The 19,332-nt window shown below is 44.4% G+C and overlaps 2 protein-coding genes across 6 annotated transcripts in view; both read left to right on the top strand.

Annotated features, from left to right (window-relative positions):
- Positions 1-7,167, top strand: part of LOC114667932 (resistin-like) — a 44,923-nt gene extending 37,756 nt beyond the window's left edge. For 2 of the 4 annotated variants that reach the window (XM_051920730.1, XM_051920731.1), the window contains exons 2-4: positions 5,423-5,586; positions 6,525-6,605; positions 6,849-7,167. In XM_051920730.1, coding sequence (XP_051776690.1) covers positions 5,460-5,586; positions 6,525-6,605; positions 6,849-6,973 — 333 coding nt within the window. In that variant the 5' untranslated portion in view covers positions 5,423-5,459 and the 3' untranslated portion in view covers positions 6,974-7,167. Of the gene's footprint in view, positions 1-4,961; positions 4,992-5,422; positions 5,587-6,524; positions 6,606-6,848 lie in introns of those variants that run through there. The other 2 variants (XM_028823463.2, XM_051920732.1) reach the window with 2 other exon arrangements.
- Positions 1-19,332, top strand: part of LOC114667947 (resistin-like) — a 34,761-nt gene extending 15,429 nt beyond the window's left edge. Inside the window, exons 1-4 of one of the 2 annotated variants that reach the window (XM_028823481.2) lie at positions 12,470-12,540; positions 15,007-15,157; positions 18,631-18,708; positions 18,986-19,332. In XM_028823481.2, the coding sequence (XP_028679314.1) occupies positions 15,040-15,157; positions 18,631-18,708; positions 18,986-19,119 (330 nt within the window). In that variant the 5' untranslated portion in view covers positions 12,470-12,540; positions 15,007-15,039 and the 3' untranslated portion in view covers positions 19,120-19,332. Of the gene's footprint in view, positions 1-12,469; positions 12,541-15,006; positions 15,158-18,630; positions 18,709-18,985 lie in introns of those variants that run through there. The other variant, XM_051920733.1, reaches the window with a different exon arrangement.

Raw genomic sequence — 19,332 nt, 5'->3', positions numbered from 1 at the left:
GGAGCTGCCTTGGTAAGATTAGATTGTCACCATCACTGTAAGCTACCTGACAGGCCGGCTGTTTAAATTCAGAACTATAGAACAACTTCAAAGTTTAAGCAGTAATTTGATTATGTGATACAAATGTGTGTGTTTTTGTTTTTCTTTAGAGAAGTGTTAAATGCTAAACCTTAAAAAAAATGCTAACAGAGCTCAATTCCTACTTGTTTTCTGCAATGGCAACCCTCAAGAGTGTATTTTTCTGAGACAGTCTTGTAAACAGTCATAGCTACAAGTAATCGAACATCCCCCTCAACATCCTCAAATTGTCAATTCTAAACCCCCCATGTCTCGCATTCCCACAGTCCCAGCTCCTCTCTTGTGTCTCCAGGTTTCTATGTGCGGTTCTGGCAGTGATGATTCCACTTGAATCAAAGAAGGTGGCTGACTCCATTCAGAGCTTCGCTTAAGGGGAGCAAAAAAATGCTGGAGCCGTCTCTGCAGAGGACATGAGATTAGAGCATAAGAAATAAACTGGGGGTCTCCTGTATCTCTTTGTTTGTGATTCGACTTGCCTTGCACAAATGGAAGAATTCAAATCCGTACTCCATAACCCAACAGAAAGGTGTGTAGGTATGTAACACTAGAAAAAAAATCCATCCATCCACCCATCCATTGTCCACCGCTTATCCGAAGTCGGGTTGGCGGGGGCAGCAGCCTAAGCAGGGAAGCCCAGACCTCCCTCTCCCCGGCCACCTCCTCCAGGTTCTCTGGGAGGACCCCGAGGCGTTCCAAGGCCAGCCGGGAGATATTATCCCTCCAGTGTGTCCTGTGTCTTTTCCGTGGCCTTCTCCCAGTGGGGCATGCCCAGAACACCCCCCCCCACCAGGGAGTCGTCCAGGGGGCATCCTAACCAAATTCCTGAACCATCTCAACTGACTCCTCTCAATGCGGAGGAGCACGACTCTACTTCGAGTCTCTCCCGGATAACTGAACTCCTCACCCTATCTCTAAGGGAAAGTCCAGCCACCCTGAAAAGAAACTCATTTTGGCCGCTTGTATCCGCGATCTTGCTCTTTCGGTCGCTACCCAAAGCTCGTGGCCATAGGTGAGGGTAGGAACGTAGATCGGCTGGTAAATTGACACCCTCGCCTTTTGGCTCAGTTCTGTCTTCACCACGACGGACTGTAGCAGAGCCCGCATTACTGCAGATGCCGCACCGATCCATCTGTCGACCTCCCACTCCATTCTTCCCTCACTCGTGAACAAGACCCCGAGATACTTGAACTCCTCCACTTGGGGCAGTAATGTGTTCCCAACCCGGACAGAGCATTCCACCCTTTTCCGGCTGAGAACCATGGCCTTGGATTAAGAGTTGCTGACTCTCATCCCTGCCGCTTCACACTCGGCTGCAAACTGCTCCAGTGAGAACTGGAGGTCACTGTCCGATGAAGCCAACAGGACCACGTCATCCGCAAATAGCAGAGACGAGTTTCTGAGGTCACCGAACCAGACCCCCTCCGCTCCTTGGCTGCGCCTAGAAATTCTGTCCATATAACTTATGAACAGAATCGGTGACAAAGGGCAGCCCTGGTGGAGTCCAACCTCAACAGGAAACGAGTCTGAGTTATTACCGGCAATGCGGACCAAGCTCCTGCTCCTCCAGTACAGGGACTGAATAGCTCGTAACAACAAGCCTTGTAGCCCGTACTCTTGGAGCACACCCCACAGGATGCTTTGAGGGACACAGTCGAATGCCTTCTCCAAATCCACAAAACACATGTGGACTGATTGGGCAAACTCCCATGCCCCCTCCAGGATCCTGGCTAGGGTGTAGAGCTGGTCCAGTGTTCCACGGCCGGGACGGAATCAGCATTCTTCCTCTTGAATCCAAGATTCGACCATCGACCGAACTCTCTTCTCCAGCACCCCTGAATAGATCTTACTGGGAAGACTGAGAAGTGTGATCCCCATATAGTTGGAGCGCATCCTACGGTCATTCTTAAAAAGGGGGACCACCACCCCGGTTTGCCAATCCAGAGGCACTGCCCCCGATGTCCATGCGATGTTGCAGAGACTTTTCAACCAGGACAGCCCCACAACATCCAGAGCCTTGAGGAACCCAGAGTGAACCTCGTCCACCCCAGGGGCTCCGCCACCTCGGAGCTTTTTAACTACCTCGGCGACCTCGGCCCCTCATATGGACAGGCCCCCTCCGGAGTCCTCCAGCTCTGCCTCCTCTAAGGAAGACATGCTGGTGGGATTGAGAAGATCCTCCGGTCAATAATGTCTGTTGAAGTCAGCAGGACCCCATCTCCACTGTACAGAGTGTTGGTGGAGCACCGCTTTCCCCTCCTGAGGCACCTGACGGTTTGTCAGAACCTTCTTGGTGCCGACAGAGTTGTTTTCCATGGCTTCCCCAAACTCCTCCCATGCCCGGGTTTTTGCCTCAGCAACAGCCGATGCCACCACACACTTGGCCCGCCGGTACCCCTCAGCTGCCTCTGGAGTCCCACTAGCCAACCTGACCCAGTAGGACTCTTTCTTCAACTTGACGGCCTCATGAACCTTAGGTGTCCACCACTGGGTTCGTAGATTGCCGCCACAAGAGACACCAACAACTTTGCGGCCACAGCTCCATTCTGCTGCTTCGACAATGGAGGCTCAGAACATGGCCCATTCAGACTCAATGTCCTTCGCCACCCTCGGAATAAGGTTGAAGTTCTGCCAGAGGTGGCAGTTAAAGACCTTTCTGACCGGTTCCTCTGCCAGACGTTCCCAGCAGACCCTCACTATATGTTTGGGTCTGCCTGGTCTGTCCGGCAGCCTCTTCCGCCATCTGATCCAACTTACCACCAGGTGGTGATCAGTTGACAGCTCAGCCCCTCTCTTCACCCGAGTGTCCAAGACATAAGGTCGCAGATCCGATGACACGATTACAAAGTCGATCATCAAGCTGTGACCTCGGGTATCCTGGCGCCAAGTGCAGTTATGGACACCCTTATGCTCGAACATGTTGTTCATTATGGACAATCCATGGCCAGCACAGAAGTCCAACAACTGAACACCACTCAAGTTTAGGTCAGGGAGGCCGTTCCTCCCAATCACACCTCTCCAAGTTTCACTGTTGTTGCCGATACAGTTACAATACAGTTTATTTTTGTATAGCCCAAAATCACACAGGAAGTGCCGCAATGGGCTTTAACAGGCCCTGCCTCTTGACAGCCCCCCAGCCTTGACTCTCTAAGAAGACAAGGAAAAACTCCCAAAAAAACCTAGTAGGGAAAAATGGAAGAAACCTTGGGAAAGGCAGTTCAGAGAGAGACCCCTTTCCAGGTAGATTGGGCGTGCAGTGGGTGTCAAAAGAAGGGGGTCAATACAATACAGTACAGTACACAGAACAATTTCTCAATATAGTAAGAAATAAAAAAATATATATATATATAAATTTTTGAAGTACAGAGCAGAATTTAACAGTAGATGATATATCCCATAATAAGATTTGTATTTGTATAGAGTCCTGGAGACCTCATCCTTCAAGCTGCCTCCCCCATTTGGCCATTCCACAGCTGAAACAGTGCTGGGCCAGCCAATCCGATGAAAGGACCCCTCTCTCCCACGATTCCTGCGATCCTCCATCTGGGATGACTTTTCCTTAGGCAGGCAAAACAACTTGGCAGGTGGGCCGTGGCACCAAGATGTGCACATTAAAGTCTCCCAGCAGGACGATAAAGTCTCTAGGAGCTGTGCCTCGCAGTGCTTCTTCCAGGGACTCCAAGAAGGTCGGGTACCCCGAACTGTCGTTCGGCGCATAAGCGCAAACAACAGTCAGAGTCCTTCCCCCAAATCGAAGACACAGGGAAGCAACCCTCTCGTCCAACGGGGAGAACCCCAACGTACAGGCCTTGACCCGGGGGGCCATAAGCAAGCCCACCCCTGCCTGCTGCCTTTCACCCACAGCAACTTCAAAGTGGAACAAAGTCCAGCCTCTCTCAAGAGGAATGGTTCCATAGCCCAGACCATGCGTAGAGGTGAGCCCGACTATATCTAGCCGGTACCTCTCAACCTCACACACCAGTTCAGGCTCCTTTCCCGCCAGAGAGGTAATATTTCATGTCCCAAGAGCCAGTTTCGGCAACCAAGGGTTGGAATGCCAGAGTTCCTGCCTTCGGCCACCACCCATATCGCATTGCACCCGACCCCTATGGTCTCTCTTGCAGGTGGTGGGCCCATAAGAGAGCGGAACCGCATTGCTTCTTCGGACTGAGCCCCGTGGTCGAAGGTCCTGCCACCAGGCGCTTGCCAGCGAGCCCCTCCCCTGGGCCTGGCTCCAGGGTGGGGCCCCAGGTACCCTTTCCCGGGCAAGGGAAACGCAGATCCTTGATTTAAAGCCATATGGGGTCTCAGGATCGAGTTAGTCTGGATCTTCACCTCAGACCTGTTTGTCTTGGGAAGCCCTACCAGGAGCATGTAGCTCCCGACAACATAGCTCCAAGGATCACTAGACCGCGCAAACCCTTCTGCCATAGCAAGGCCTCGATCCAAGAAGAAAAAAAAATCACTACATGGAATGCCTCTCGGAATTTATTTTTCTCTGTTTATCTTTTGATTTTTTTTTTTAAGCTGAATGAAGAAATCTGTCATAATGTGCCTATTGATCACATGGCGGGAGTGTTGATAATGTTGTTGTTTTTTGTAATTTCTGATATTCGTTTTTATAAATTTTTGCATCGATTATTTTTTAGGTGTAAAAAGCTTTTCGTCCTTATTGATACTTGATCCATTAGCCTTAAAAGTTTATAAAAAGAAATAAAGCCAAAGAGATAATCGTGAGTAAACTTGAACCAAACCAAAGGAATGCAGTTTCACACAACATAATTGAGAATTCTCCCAGAATTACAAACAGTTGGATCGCAATGCCACAAAACCCGCTTTTCTTCAGCCAGCAGGGTATAAATTACAGCTGGCAGATGCCAGGATTCAGAGTTCTGCCAAAACTCATCCACTTTCAGGTAAGCAGCTCTATATAGATAGATAGATAGATAGATAGATAGATAGATAGATAGATAGATAGATAGATAGATAGATAGATAGATAGATAGATAGATAGATAGATAGATAGATAGATAGATAGATATTGTGGTGCATGTTTTTTTTAATGTGTGATGCTGCATATTCTCCACATGAAGACTTGATCCACTGCAGATCGTTATTTAAATACTAAATGACAGGCAGACACTTGCAGAATTAGAACACAAAAAAGTTTCCGGTTGATAAATGAACGACTTCTTTGTTGTATGAGAATTTAATTTTTACACAAATCATTTTGCTCAGCTGAGGCTGGGGGGCAAATGGGAAATTTTGAAAAAGTGTGGAGTGAACTCCTAACAGGTTCACAGTGATATGTACAATAAAATGGAGACTATGAAAACTCTTTCTGCAGGTCAGCCATTTTTTGGGAACTACAAACTTGAAGAACCATGAAGTCGGCCACACTGCTGTTGCTGTTGCTGCTGCTAACGACACTCTGGTGCCCCTCCAGTGCTGTGCTAGCAGGCCTCAGGATGATAAAGGATCTTAGAAAGGACTTGCTGTTGAAGACCATTAGTAAGTGTGTCTCATTTATGGGGCCAATGGAAACAGTGAGTGGTGTCCACCAAAAACAAGAAGAGTAACTTAAAACTTACAAACTGCAAGAATGCATTGCAGCAGATTACAGGGGCAGTTCTACTATGAAACTTTAGGGACCCCAAAGTCTGACACATGTGGAACACGAGGACAAGAGTGGCTCCTGTAGTCGTAGACTCACTGGAAACCATCAAGCCCGGGTTCTAAGAGGAAGTTGAAAAACTCCAATGTAAAGTCAGTATGAAAAGACATCCAGAAGATCACACTCCTCAGCGTGGCCCACATTCTTAGACAAGTCTTCAGCTATGAGCCTGATTGTCTGGTTGCCTGGTTGTCCTCTGGTGAACACACCATCAAATTGTAATGCGCTGAGAGGAGGGTGATGATAATAATAATAATAATAATAACAACAATAATAATAATAGTAAGTTCCAGCCTTGTAATGCACTACCTGAACACTAGAGGGCAAGCGGCCCAACTGGTACCAGGGATGTGTGACCATCTCATTAGTGAGCAGGTGAGTGTTGGCTACAAAACCTCCTGGCTGACAGGTGGCAGCACATGGTTGCTCCTTCTAGAGCCTGGGGCTACATTGTCCTATCAAGGAAAAGTCTGAAAGGCCTGGAAGGAGTCCATTACTCACCCACTTTACCAGCAGGAGGCAGAACACATACCCTGACATAAACAAGAAGCTCTGATTGATTGCATAAAGGATAAGTTCATGTTCAAGTTATTATTATATGCATTCATTTGCCATGGAACATTATGATCTGAAGTTTCTCTTCAGGAATGTCCCCACCCCACCACACCTTGGGCAGAATGTCCCCTCAGGCTCCTCACTGCTGTATTTGTATTTTGTATCAATGACACTCAACCTGCTCTCAGCCAAGCCGTTGGCTTTCTTTTTGTTTCACTAGTAGCTTCAGCTTCTATGGAAAAAGCAACTAAGAGCTGCACAAGTACCAACTCGTCTGGATCATACGCCAACTGTCAATCAGGTAAGTTAAAGTTCACCTTAATGATCTGTCTTTATGATTGGCATCACAGAGAAATGTTCAGCATGTCAGCAACAGATGGAGGAGACCTGAGATTTCTCTATGCTGCCCCATATAGTTTAAGATGTTTGTCACTTGTCACCACTTTGTCTGTAATTTTTATTTCTGGGCATCACACACGTGCCAATCCAATGATACTTGAGGTTCACCTAAATAATAAAAAGCACAATAATTGAACTTTTACAGGTTACTTAGCAGTAAGCTGTTCTTGTGGGAATTCTGCGTCCTGGGAAATTAAGAGCGAGAAGACCTGCCACTGTGCCAACCAGGACTGGACTTCTGCCCGCTGCTGCAAGATAGGAAAGAAGTAGAGGGCACAGCCGCCAACTGACTGTTTGAGATCAGACGTGACCCTGCCAAATGGATGAATTCTGCACTCCCCCTTGAATTTATTCTGTTTTACTCTGCCAGGCCCTCTTGTGTACTGCAGGAATATATGGAGGTGCGTTTGACATTTTGATTATAAAAATGAAAAAATATGAAAAATAAATCAATGCAGCATTAACATGACGTCATCAGAGTGTCCTTACTGTTGTAAATCTTTGTGGTGAGTCTTCCTGTCAAGGCTGTAGACAGTAAAATGTGTGTGTGTGTATGTGTGAAATACAGAGCAACAAATGACAAAGAAAACTTTATTTTATATAGCGCCTTTTGTAGTAATCACCCTCTCATGCTGGTTCATAAGTCATTTTATTAAAAATCTTAATACTCTGCAATGGACTGGCGTCCTGTCCAGGGATTGTTCCTGCTTTGCGCCTTTCCCGTGACCCTGTCTCCGGATAATAGTGGTATGTCCGGGTGCAGGAGTGACAGGTGGGAGTAACAGAGGAAAGTTTGGGACACCAAACAGGTCATCCCATTTAATGCTGGTTTAAACCAAAAAAATGCCTATAGCAAAAACAGCCACTCGGGCAAAACTATAAATACAAGCTCTTAATAATAATAATAATAATAATAATAATAATGATAATCTATCTATTATAATAAAAAAAAACCTTGGGTCAAGATGTGATCATCTCAGAGAGACACTTTGAAGTCCTGCGAGACTACTTGCACGTCACGCCCCACTTTACAAACAATATTTCGGAGACACGTTAACATCCCACGAGACAAGGAAGTGAGACAAAAGGACAGCGCTGTACAGGCTTTTAAATGATCGACACGCAGCGCGACATGCAGATCACACAGCATGGCACAATCAGCAGCTGGCTTAGTGAGCAGCTGGCTAGTGAAGCAAGCAGGGGGCTTTGCCGCCTAGTAATAATAATAATAATATTACAATACAATCTTAATAATAATATAATGATCATGATAAGCATCGACCACAGGAGTTCCATCCAGTGGGTTACTCCTTGTGGAAATGATGCCTCCTTCTGGGCAGCCAGGCTACATATGGTGCCCAAACTGGAAGGAGCGGAGCTAAGTGCCCTCACTGGGTGGTTTCTCTGTGCTGCGGGAAAGAAGGAGAAGAGAAAGTTAGCAACAGTTATGACACACCTCAGTCAAGCCTGTGACGAAATCCTCTGATGAGCATGCATGACGTGGGTTTAGAAAATGGATAAATGGATAGATCATTATTAGTGTATTCCTGAAGGGGCAGTAGTAGCAATTTTAGTGAATTCACCAGGGGCACCCATTTAGTCAGAGGTGTAGAATGTGCACTGAATGTGGAGTTTTATATATATCATCTTTCCCATCTGCACACAACTTCAAGATGGTTTACACTTATCCATTGTCACAGTAATTGACAAAGAGTCCATAAATGGTTTGGGGGAGGTGGGGGGGGGTACCCGTATATTATATTCTGGCTGCAAAATAGGATTAAATGATATACAGATGTGTACTGATCAGAGTCCAAAACAGAACTAAGGGGATAGAGGAAAGATGGCAGCTTTAAAGGTCACTATAGGAAGTGATGTCAAAAGGGCCGGAACCGGAAGGGTCCTCATCTATAGGCTCTAACCCAGAAGTGACTTCGTCAATGGGGGCGGAACTGGAAGTGACATAATCAAGGCCGTGAATGGTCTGCAGAAAAGCAAGAAAATGAGTCAGTACACTCCGCCACCCCCTGGCCTGGCGTGGAATTACTCTCGTTCAGGCCTTTTAGCTGCCTCCCACGCACACGAGTGTGACACCATGTTATGATCCCGTCTCACAAAGGCTTAAAAAATGGGTGAAGGCCTTGAAAAACCACAAGCCAGACCAGCCTTTCTCCCAGATCTGGCTCATCACAGGCAGCCTAACCCCAACTCACAAGGGTAGGCTTCAAACCAGCACAGGCCTAAAAATGGGAATCAGGCTTTGAAATGACAAAAGTTCAAAATGTCCACAAAATTAAGAGAGGAAAACTGTAGTACTAGGGTGTTGTACCGTGTTAGCCATTATGGATGTAGTGAGAAGTCAAGCAAAATGACACTTATTATTGGCTAACTAGTAAGATTACAATATGCAAGCTTTCGAGGCAACTCAGGCCCCTACTTCAAGCAAATGAACTGTAAAACCTCTGGTCTGAATACAAAACAAAGTTCTTTTATATTAAGAAATTCATTACAGGATTCGAAAGGATTGCACAAATAAACACAGGAGCAAAAAAAAAAAAAAAAATTCAAGGCTAATTTAATTTCCCTAATGTATGGAAGCGTATGAACAAAAAAAAGTGTTATGTCGAGAATAAAGTCGGCATGTTGACTTTATTCTCATCGTTTATTTTGTCATTAAAATAGAATGCTGTAAACTAGATTTTCTTAAACCCCGTCATAAGTTAATGTAGCACATTAAATGCTTTGTGTTAAGTGTTCCCCGACCCACATTAATCGCTACGTGCTTCTTAAACTGACTCCCTCTGGCACTAAGTGCCTCTTCTACGAGAATAAAGTCAACTTTAACCCTTAAACCGCCACATACTTGGGGGTTAATGCACCCCCAGACGCCAAATACTTTTTTGCTGCCCTTTTTAAGTAAACATCACAATTCACAAAGAAAAAGTGAAATTTTAATGGAACGCATTTTTTTTCATGCAAAGAGCATCACAATTACTGCAACTCTGACCATTTTACAAACTGCCAATGAACTGTAAAAACTATAAAAAAAAAAACTACTGCAACAATCTACTATTATTCTATGTAGAAGGTGCAACTGATGCCTTTGATGAAATTCAGTAAAGCACCGAGCCAACTGCTCTTGAACTGGCTGCCCGCAAGCACACAGAGGGCAATGCTGATTCTTGCAGGCTAGTCTAGTGCAGCGGCTGAATCCCAGAGACAGTAATGCTGATTCACTAGGGGGCGCCAATAGTCATGAGCTGGCTGCTCAATGAATGTATGGCACGGACTGATCAGCTCCAGCGTGCTGGCAAATTGCACTGGGAAGCAACTATAGCCGTTTGCGGCGTTCAACGCATGTATGTCGCTGAATATACTCGGCTCCGGTGAGCCTGCAAATTGCACTGGGAACCAACTTTATCCAGCTCCAGTGGTTTAAGGATTAATCTCAACAGAAACAGCGAGTATGAAGTGGAAATATCGAGAATAAAGTGGAAATGTCGACTTTAATCTTGACATAAACGGAGAGTATAAAGTGGAAATGTCGAGAATAAAGCCGACATGTTATGGAAGCGTATTAGGGCCACTGAGAAGAAAAAAAAATATGCGGACATAGTGAAGAAAAAAAAGGGTATGTTGAGAAAAAAGTCAACATGCCAACTTTATTCTCGACATATACTTTTTTTTTCTTCACTGTGCCCCTAATACATTTCCGTACAAATGGGCTTACATTTGACAAATTTCGTTCACTACCATCTATGACATGCGCTCCTGCCACACCAAAAAAGTTCTCCATTGTCCATCTCTACCTGGAAAAATTCTTGAGGTTGGGCATTCATTGAATAGTTATATTACATTGTTTGCATATACCGTATATACGCATGGATAAATTCTCCTGCGGATAAGTTGGGACTTGAATTTACCGTATAATTTCTGGTATTTTATAATGTCGGTTGTATAAGTTGTATGTGGAAAACTGAGGCTATTGGCCCAAGAGATTACGATATGCTAACGCCCACCTGAGAGAGAGTGACCACGGAGCACACGGCCTTTTTTTTCTATGTGGGTGCAGCAAGCGCTGTATCAGCATGTGCTCCTAACCTCTCTCTGTTGTGCCTACGTGACCACACGGTAATACCCAAACTTTTCCGAAGCGACATTTGCACCGATTTGTGTTTTTTGTATCTCACACCCTCATACACCTTCATCGTTAACAGCATCCCATAGATAGATAGATAGATAGATAGATAGATAGATAGATAGATAGATAGATAGATAGATAGATAGATAGATAGATAGATAGATAGATAGATAGATAGATAGATAGATACTTTATTAATCCCAATGGGAAATTCACAATTCTCAATCTACGATGGTGCATTCGATCAGAAGAAAATATGAAGCTGGTTTGAAATTAAACGTCGTTGAAGTAGTGAAAGAAATTGGTAACTGTGCTGCTGCAACAAAATTTGATGTGTCTGAGAAACTGGTGTGAGATTGGAGGAGGCAAGAAGATGTACAAAAATTAAATAAATAAGTGTCACATTTTTGAATGGGCGTATAAGTCAGGTCTGATTTTATGATCAATTTTTCCATATGTGAATATTTACGGTATTAGTGAGCATACAGCAAATAAGAATCCTGGGTAAATGTTTAAAGATGATTAAAGTTCAGTTTTATTGAACTTCGTGATTACATTAAGCTTTTCAATTTAGTTCAGTAACCTAAATAAATTGCACATGTTTGTGGAGCTGCCTTGGTAAGATTAGATTGTCACCATCACTGTAAGCTACCTGACAAGGCCAGCTGTTTAAATTCAGGACTACAGAACAACTTCAAAGTTTAAGCAGTAATTTGATTAAGTGATACAAATGTGTGTGTTTTTGTTTTCTTTAGAGGAGTGTTAAATGCTATACATTTAAAAAAATGCTAAAAGAGCTCAATTCCTACTTGTTTTCTGCAATGGCAACCCTCAAGAGTGTATTTTTCTGAGACAGTCTTGTAAACAGCCATAGCTACAAGTAATCGAACATCCCCCTCGACATCCTCAAATTGTCAATTCTAAACCCCCCGTGTGTCGCTTTCCCACAGTCCCAGCTCCTCTCTTGTGTCTCCATGTTTCCACATGCGGGTCTGGCAGTGATGATTCCACTTGAATCAAAGAAGGTGGCCGACTCCATTCAGAGCTTCTCTTAAGGGGAGCAAAAAAAAATGCTGGAGCCGTCTCTGCAGAAGACATGAGATTAGAGCATAAGAAATAAACTGGGGGTCTCCTGTATCTCTTTGTTTGTGATTCGACTTCCCTTGTACAAATGGAAAAATTTAAATCCGTACTCCATAACCCAACAGAAAGGTGTGTAGGTATGTAACACTAGAAAAAAATCCCCCAGGGAGTGCCTCTCGGAATTTATTTTTCTGTTTATCTTTTGATTTTTATCTTTTAAGCTGAATGAAGAAATCTTTCATAATGCGCCTATTGTTCACATGGCGGGGGTGTTGACGATATTGTTGTTTTTTGTAATTTCTGATATTAGTGTTTCTAAATATTTACATTCATTATTTTTTTGATGTGAAAAGCTTTTAGTCCTTATTGATACTTGATCCATTAGCCTTAAAAGTTTATGAAACAAATAAGGCCAAAAAGATAATTGTTGTGAGTAACTTAAACCAAACCAAAGGAATGCAAAGTTTCACACAACATACTTGAGAATTTTCCCAGGATTACAAGCAACTGAATCGCAATGCCACAAAACCGGCTTTTCTTCGGCCAGCAGGGTATAAATCACAGCTGGCAGGTGCCAGGATTCAGAGTTCTGCCAGAATTCATCCACTTTCAGGTAAGCGGCGATAGATAGATAGATAGATAGATAGATAGATAGATAGATAGATAGATAGATAGATAGATAGATAGATAGATAGATAGATAGATAGATAGATAGATAGATAGATAGATAGATATGAAAGGCACTATATAGTTATCAGACAGATGGCTGGAGGGAAAATTCCCAAACTCGAAACTTAAGCCTGTTATGAGATGACGATGTGCTGATGAGATTTTGAGCCAAATCGTGCACTTCAAAGGAACCCTCAAATACCATAATTCTACAATTCAATATAAATTCTTCTCGTCAATTGCTATCGTAATGACCTATTTTATGATCAATAAGATCAGCATCAGGGCGGTAAATAATTATTGAAATGTTATTGAATAATTCGGGTAACTTGGGGCACAAAGCCTACTGACGCTCACGTCTGAATTTTTCTTTTATTGAGGACTAGGGGGCTTTGCCCCCTGCTTGCTTCGCTCGCCAACCCCTGTGTTTGGTTAATCGGATATACAATTTAAATTTTTTTTTTTTCTTTGGAATTGTTTCAATTTCATTATTTGCACTTTTACTTTAAAGCTTCATTAAAAACAATATTTTTTTGGAGACACATTGTGACAACGCAACGTATAACTGCCTGTGAGTGAATATTGTTTCTGTTTCTCTAATAAATAATCCATCCATCCATCCATTTTCCAACCCGCTGAATCCAAACACAGGGTCACGGGGGTCTGCTGGAGCCAATCCCAGCCAACACAGGGCACAAGGCAGGGAACCAATCCCGGGCAGGGTGCCAACCCACCGCAGGACACACACAAGCACACCCACACACCAAGCACACACACTAGGGCCAATTTAGAATCACCAATCCACCTAACCTGCATGTCTTTGGACTGTGGGAGGAAACCGGAGTGCCCGGAGGAAACCCACGCAGACACGGGGAGAACATGCAAACTCCACGCAGGGTGGACCCGGGAAGCGAACCCGGGTCTCCTAACTGTGAGGCAGCAGCATTACCACTGCGCCACCGTGCCGCCCTAATAAATAATCCGACTTTTTCTAATGTTTGTCCCTGTGATTTATTCATTATCATAGCAAAAGCTATTCTCACAGTAAAACTGTAAACATTTTAATACGAATGGCATATCACGATCTCCTTTGGTGTGTAATGTTATTTGCGGAATATATACATTACCTTTCTTTTTGCCTGTTAAAATTTGCATCACTTCTCCGTGATCATCAATATACACCTGACCGAATTGTGTATTCTTTGAAATTTAACTTGTTGTTGCTTTAACTGTTCCGGGACCACAGATTCTCATAGCGCATGGTCCATTATTGTGCAAATCCACATTTTGTGCATTGAATGATGCGAATGTGAAAAGATTTTGTTGTCTACTCTTTGCCTTTTATTTCTGACCTCGATTTGTCCTGCTATTTTTTCAATTACTCCTGGCTCTGATGATTAATCACCTTTCATTTGTGGTAATGCGATCTTTACTATCTTTTCTTTGATACTGTAGCGACTGACATGATAAAGTGTCACAAAAGTTTTACTTGAACAATCGCCGACTTCCTAACCCCAAACACAACTTTCTAGCACCCTCTCCAGCGCCCCACCTTACCGCATCAATCAATACTCCACTATCAGTCTTCCGTGCTGTACTCCGTCCTCCCTCAATTGGACCTAACAGTCACTTAAAATCAAAAAGCCCTCAACCTGGCTGAGACGCTACAATACTTTCGAATTTTACTGCTTTCATATTCTGTACCTTTCTCTGCATGTGCATCGCACCATCGTTTGTTTGAGCCTTTCGAATTCCACTGCTTTCATAATCTCTTATTTGCCTTTTTTTCTCTCCAACGCCTTTAGGTCTCTATTCTCCGTATTGTCCTTATACGTTTTATATGTGCTGAGAGCACATGATCTGTGTGTACTACGTGCTTTTACACTATTGAGTGTTTTTTGATGTGTGTGCTCTTATATGATATCTTTTGTAAGTATGGCGTGTCTTGCAAGAATCTCATGTTCCACGTCCCCGCGAGACGGCAGTGGGACAATCTCTTGGCACCAAGTCTCATGTTTATGGTCCCCGCGAGACGCTCCGTGGCAAGTCTCTTTTGTCTCGCGGGTCTTTTAAATGTCTTCTGAGAAGATCACGTATCATCGCCTTGCTTTTGCTTTCCAGGATATTTTTTATAATAGAAAGATATTGAATAATTGTAATGCACTTGGGCACTTTGTTCTTGTGTAATAAAATTTGATTTGATTTGATTTTTGCACCTTTACAGTTGTTGCTGTCTCTTCCCTTGTTAATGGTCCATCTTGGTTCATGATGTACAAGATGCCCCACTGGAGACATGTGCCTATGGCCGCACGCACAGGGCATCAGGTCACCTTAGACGTTTTCACATGGAGTTTGCCACAAAAGGTGCTGTACAATGTAGACATGACGGTAATGAAAACTCTTTCTGCAGGTCAGCCATTCCTCGTAACTGCACACTTGGAGAATGATGAAGTCGGCTGTGCTGCTGCTGCTAGTGGCACTCTGGTGCTCCTCCAGTTCTCAACAATGCGACTTTGATGACTTGATCAAACTTGGTGGCGACGTGCTGCTAAAGGCCCTGGGTAAGTCACAAAGGACTGTCCAGCAAAAATGACAATCCATTGTGGAACACCTGGGGCATGTACAGCTGCCCTATCCCGACACACACAGGCAGAGACACGAGTTTACCACACAACACACGTTTATTCACGTGGGGAAGCTCTTTTGTCTCGCTCCGCACTTCACAGCTCACAAGCACCAGATAGAGTCCAGCACAAAACAAAACACTCCTATCCGACTCTCTAAATGGAGACAAAACTCTCCGATCCTCTCTTGGCTGTACCAGACTCTAACTCCCAGCATGCCCTGTGGGAATCCATGGTGCTACAGCCACCTAGGTGGGCTGCCCTCTAGCGCAGGGGTAGGCAACGTCGGTCCTGGAGTGCCACAGTATGTGCAGGTTTTTGTTCCAACCCAGTTCCTTAACGAGAACTCAATTATTGCTGATGAAGCACATATTGCTTAAGTGACATTTTAATGCTTCATTTTAGTGGTCTCGCTTGTTAAGGTTCTCCAACCTTAATTGCTTATTTCAGTCTTAAACTGCTGCATTCAGTGTTTTAATTGCTCCTTATTAGCAATAAGATGTAAAACAGGGGTAGGCAATGTCGGTCCTGGTGAGCCGCAGTGGCTACAGGTTTTCATTCAACCCAATTGCTTAATTAGAAACCAATCATTGCCAATCTCAGACCTTATTTAATTTTATGGCTTGTTAGTCTGTGCAATGTAAGGCTTTTATATCGTAGATTTTTTTCCTTTCCAAGGATATCATCCAAATGATTTGAAGCCTAAAACAGATCATTTTCAGTCTGTCACATTTTTCTATTAAGTGTTTTATTAAATCAAACCGTGCATGATGAACACACACAGATGTAATTGGAAAAAAGCTAGCTGGAGAACTGCTGGCTGCTTTGTCTTTTACATCTTATTGCTAATAAGGAGTAATTAAAACACTGAATGCAGCAGTTTAAGATTGAAATAAGCAATTAAGGTTGGAGAACCTTAACAAGCGAGACCACTAAAATGAAGCATCAAAATGTCACTTAAGCAATATGTGCTTCATCAGCAATAATTGAGTTCTCGTTAAGGAACTGGGTTGGAACAAAAACCTGCACATACTGCGGCACTCCAGGACCGACGTTGCCTACCCCTGCTCTAGCGTACCAGGGGAGGTAGTGCCTCGCAGATGCTCTCACAACCCCACCCCCCCAGTCCTTCCAGGCAGCTGGCATCCCGGCCAGATAATGGCCATGGCCACCCGCAACACCTTGAAGTGCAAGAACACAGCACAGCGGGTTATCTCCATCTCTCCATATGTTGCATTAACTCTGTAATGACCTCTTGTGGCCGGCTGTGGGAATGACAGGTTCTCCAGGCAGCAAAAGAAAGTTTGGGGTGCCAACTGGGTCGTTCGTTTTATTGTCAAAAAGCCAAACAAAAGAAATAACAGCCTTAGGTGTGTGTTCCGTATGAGGGAGTTCAAGGGGAGGGGTTGGCAGTCGTTTCTAACATAGAAGTCCGTCTGGGGGGGTTGCCCTAGCCAGTAATGACGCCTCCTTCCAGGATGCTCAGGGTTTTATATGGCGGCTGGACCAGAAAGGGATGTGGGTCAAATGTGGCTTCTCAGCACTGTGGGGAAAGGAGAAAGTAAGGTTAGCAGCAGAGCCCCCTCTTGTCTCGGTGGGTTACTACATACCATAACTTAGCCTGCGAGGTGGTCCTCCGATGTGCATGAGTGACACTCTTTAATTAAAGATGCGTATTAAGTTGTTTCTTAATGTGTAATATGTATTATTATGGGTACATCCCAAAAGCTCAGTGTTACCCCATAACTGACAGCATGCATTTTTATAGTTTTACCCTTGTTACACAGTGGCATTATGGGGGATATTTAGTCAAGTGTGGGTTTTTTAATTAGAGTCCTGTACATAACTCAATCACCATCAAACAAAACTAACTGAGACTTGGGATCCCGGTTTTTCCAGTTTATGGGTTGCAGAGACCCCGGGTCTATTGGGATAGCTGGGCAAACATGGAAAATGCAGCTGAAGATGGGCAAGTGCAAAATGTTCAAACAAAGCCGCTGAGCCCATCAGGCGATATAGACGGCTGCCTATGGCGCCATCGTCTGTGAGGCACCATTTATGACAGTCTCTCCAGACACCAAGGGGACCCCATAGAGAAGGTTGTCCAAGTCTTACAATACTGACTATCGGCTAAGGACGATGAGCAGCGATACGTCCATCAACCCCACCTAGGGCTCTAAAAGGGTTTTGACAGGCACGGATTGCAGCCAAAAGGATCATTAAATCTAAATCCAGGCCCCCCAATGTCTTTTTAGGAACACAATGAGTCTGCTCTGTCATATTGATGGGCTGGCCGATTGACTTTTTAACATTTAAGAGTTAAAGTCTGATATGCTGTTCTCAAGCAACGGGTCCCCCAGGGGTCTGTTCTCCCACCTCTTTTACTGTATAAATCCTTTAGGATGTCATGACCCACTTTTCCCTCCCATGCACTTGTCTTTGTGACCCACCAAGGTAGGGAGGGGCTCCTCGGTGAACTGAGCGTGATCGCCAGAGTGTGCAGGTTTCGGGCTTCTTTTGAATGAAGCCCAAAACATTACAACAAATCAAAGTTTTCTTCTTCTTTCTCCTCGACTCCTCCCAGGTGAGTGTTGTCTATCCATCTCTCCCAACTCCTACTCACTTGGCGGAGATCAAGTTGCTTTCTTATTTTATTTTTTTTTAACTATGACCATAGAAAAATTCCGGTGCTGGGGCACAGCCTGAAGAAAGCACTTCTGAGTCGAAATGATGACCCTGAAAGTAAGGATTGTGAATCCTGACAGATCGTCAACAGGGCTGCTCCACAGAACTACATGTCCCAGCATGCTCTGCAGGTGTCTGTGTGGGAATCCTAACCCAGGAAGGCTGCCCTCTAGTGGATTGGGGGAGAAAATATTCAGTAGTTGTCCAGCTTTGTTATATGGGTTGGAGGCGGTGGCACTGACCAGAAATCAAGAGACAGAGCTAAAGATGCTAAGATTTGTGTTGGATGTGACGAGGATGGACAGGATTAGAAATGAGGACATTAGAGGGTCAGCTCAAGATGGGAGACAAAGTCAGAGAGGCGAGATTGCGTTGGTTTGGACATGTGCAGAGGAGATATGCTGAGTATATTGGGAGAAGGGTGCTAAGGATAGAGCTGCCAGGGAAGAGGAAAAGAGGAAGGCCTAAGAGAAGGTTTATGGGTGTGGTGAGAGAGGACATGCAGGTGATGGGGGTGACAGAGCAAGATGATGACAACAGGAAGATATGGAATAAGATGATCTGCTGTGGCGACCCCTAATGGGCAGGTTCAATCCTGGCCGGGATGCCAGCCCATCTGTGCCATCCATTACACCCTTCAGACATTCCTTACTGTGGAGTTTGTATTCAGTGCTCAGTGACGCTCAACCTGCTCTCAGCTAAGCTTCTCTTTGCTTCACTTGTAGCATCATCTGTCTTGGATAAAGCGGGTCTGCAATGTACAAATGTGAAGGCGACAGGATCGTACGCCAACTGCCCATCCGGTAAGTTAAACTTCACTTCTGTTGATTCGAGCAGATTTTAACCAGGGTGTGATTGGCATCCCTGAGTAGTACACCATTTGCCTGCTGATTTCCTCCATTTGGTCCCATCTCTGTGCACTTTGGTTGGTTAAGCTGCATAATGGAACAAGGATTTTTGTTAATTGTCAACATTTTGTCTGTGATATATATATATTGGTGGGCAACACACACATTGCCAACCTGCTGACACTTTAGGTTTAATGCCACTGACGAAGCCCATTGACTGAACTTTTTACAGATTTGAAGCCAATGAGCTGCGCTTGTGGGAATGCCTGTGGCTCCTGGGATATTCAGAATGAGCAGACCTGCCACTGCCAGTGTGCCAACCAGGACTGGAGCTCTGCCCGCTGCTGCAAGATAGGAACCAATTAGGGGGCACAGTTGCTGCCACCTGACTGCTGGGTAGCAGATGTGAGCCTGCCAGCTGCATGAATGCTGCGATTCTCCTCGATTTTGTGCTCTGTTCTGTGTTACTAAGCCTCTTGTGGATTTGTGGCAAAGATGCATTCTGCTTTTTCATCTTTTCAGGTCACAAAAATGAAATGAATTAATCAGATATGAAAAATAAAGCAATGCAAACATAAA

Source organism: Erpetoichthys calabaricus, chromosome 17 (genome assembly GCF_900747795.2).
Source record: "Erpetoichthys calabaricus chromosome 17, fErpCal1.3, whole genome shotgun sequence".
Classification (NCBI taxonomy): domain Eukaryota; kingdom Metazoa; phylum Chordata; class Cladistia; order Polypteriformes; family Polypteridae; genus Erpetoichthys; species Erpetoichthys calabaricus.
This window is presented reverse-complemented; position numbering and strand designations above follow the sequence as displayed.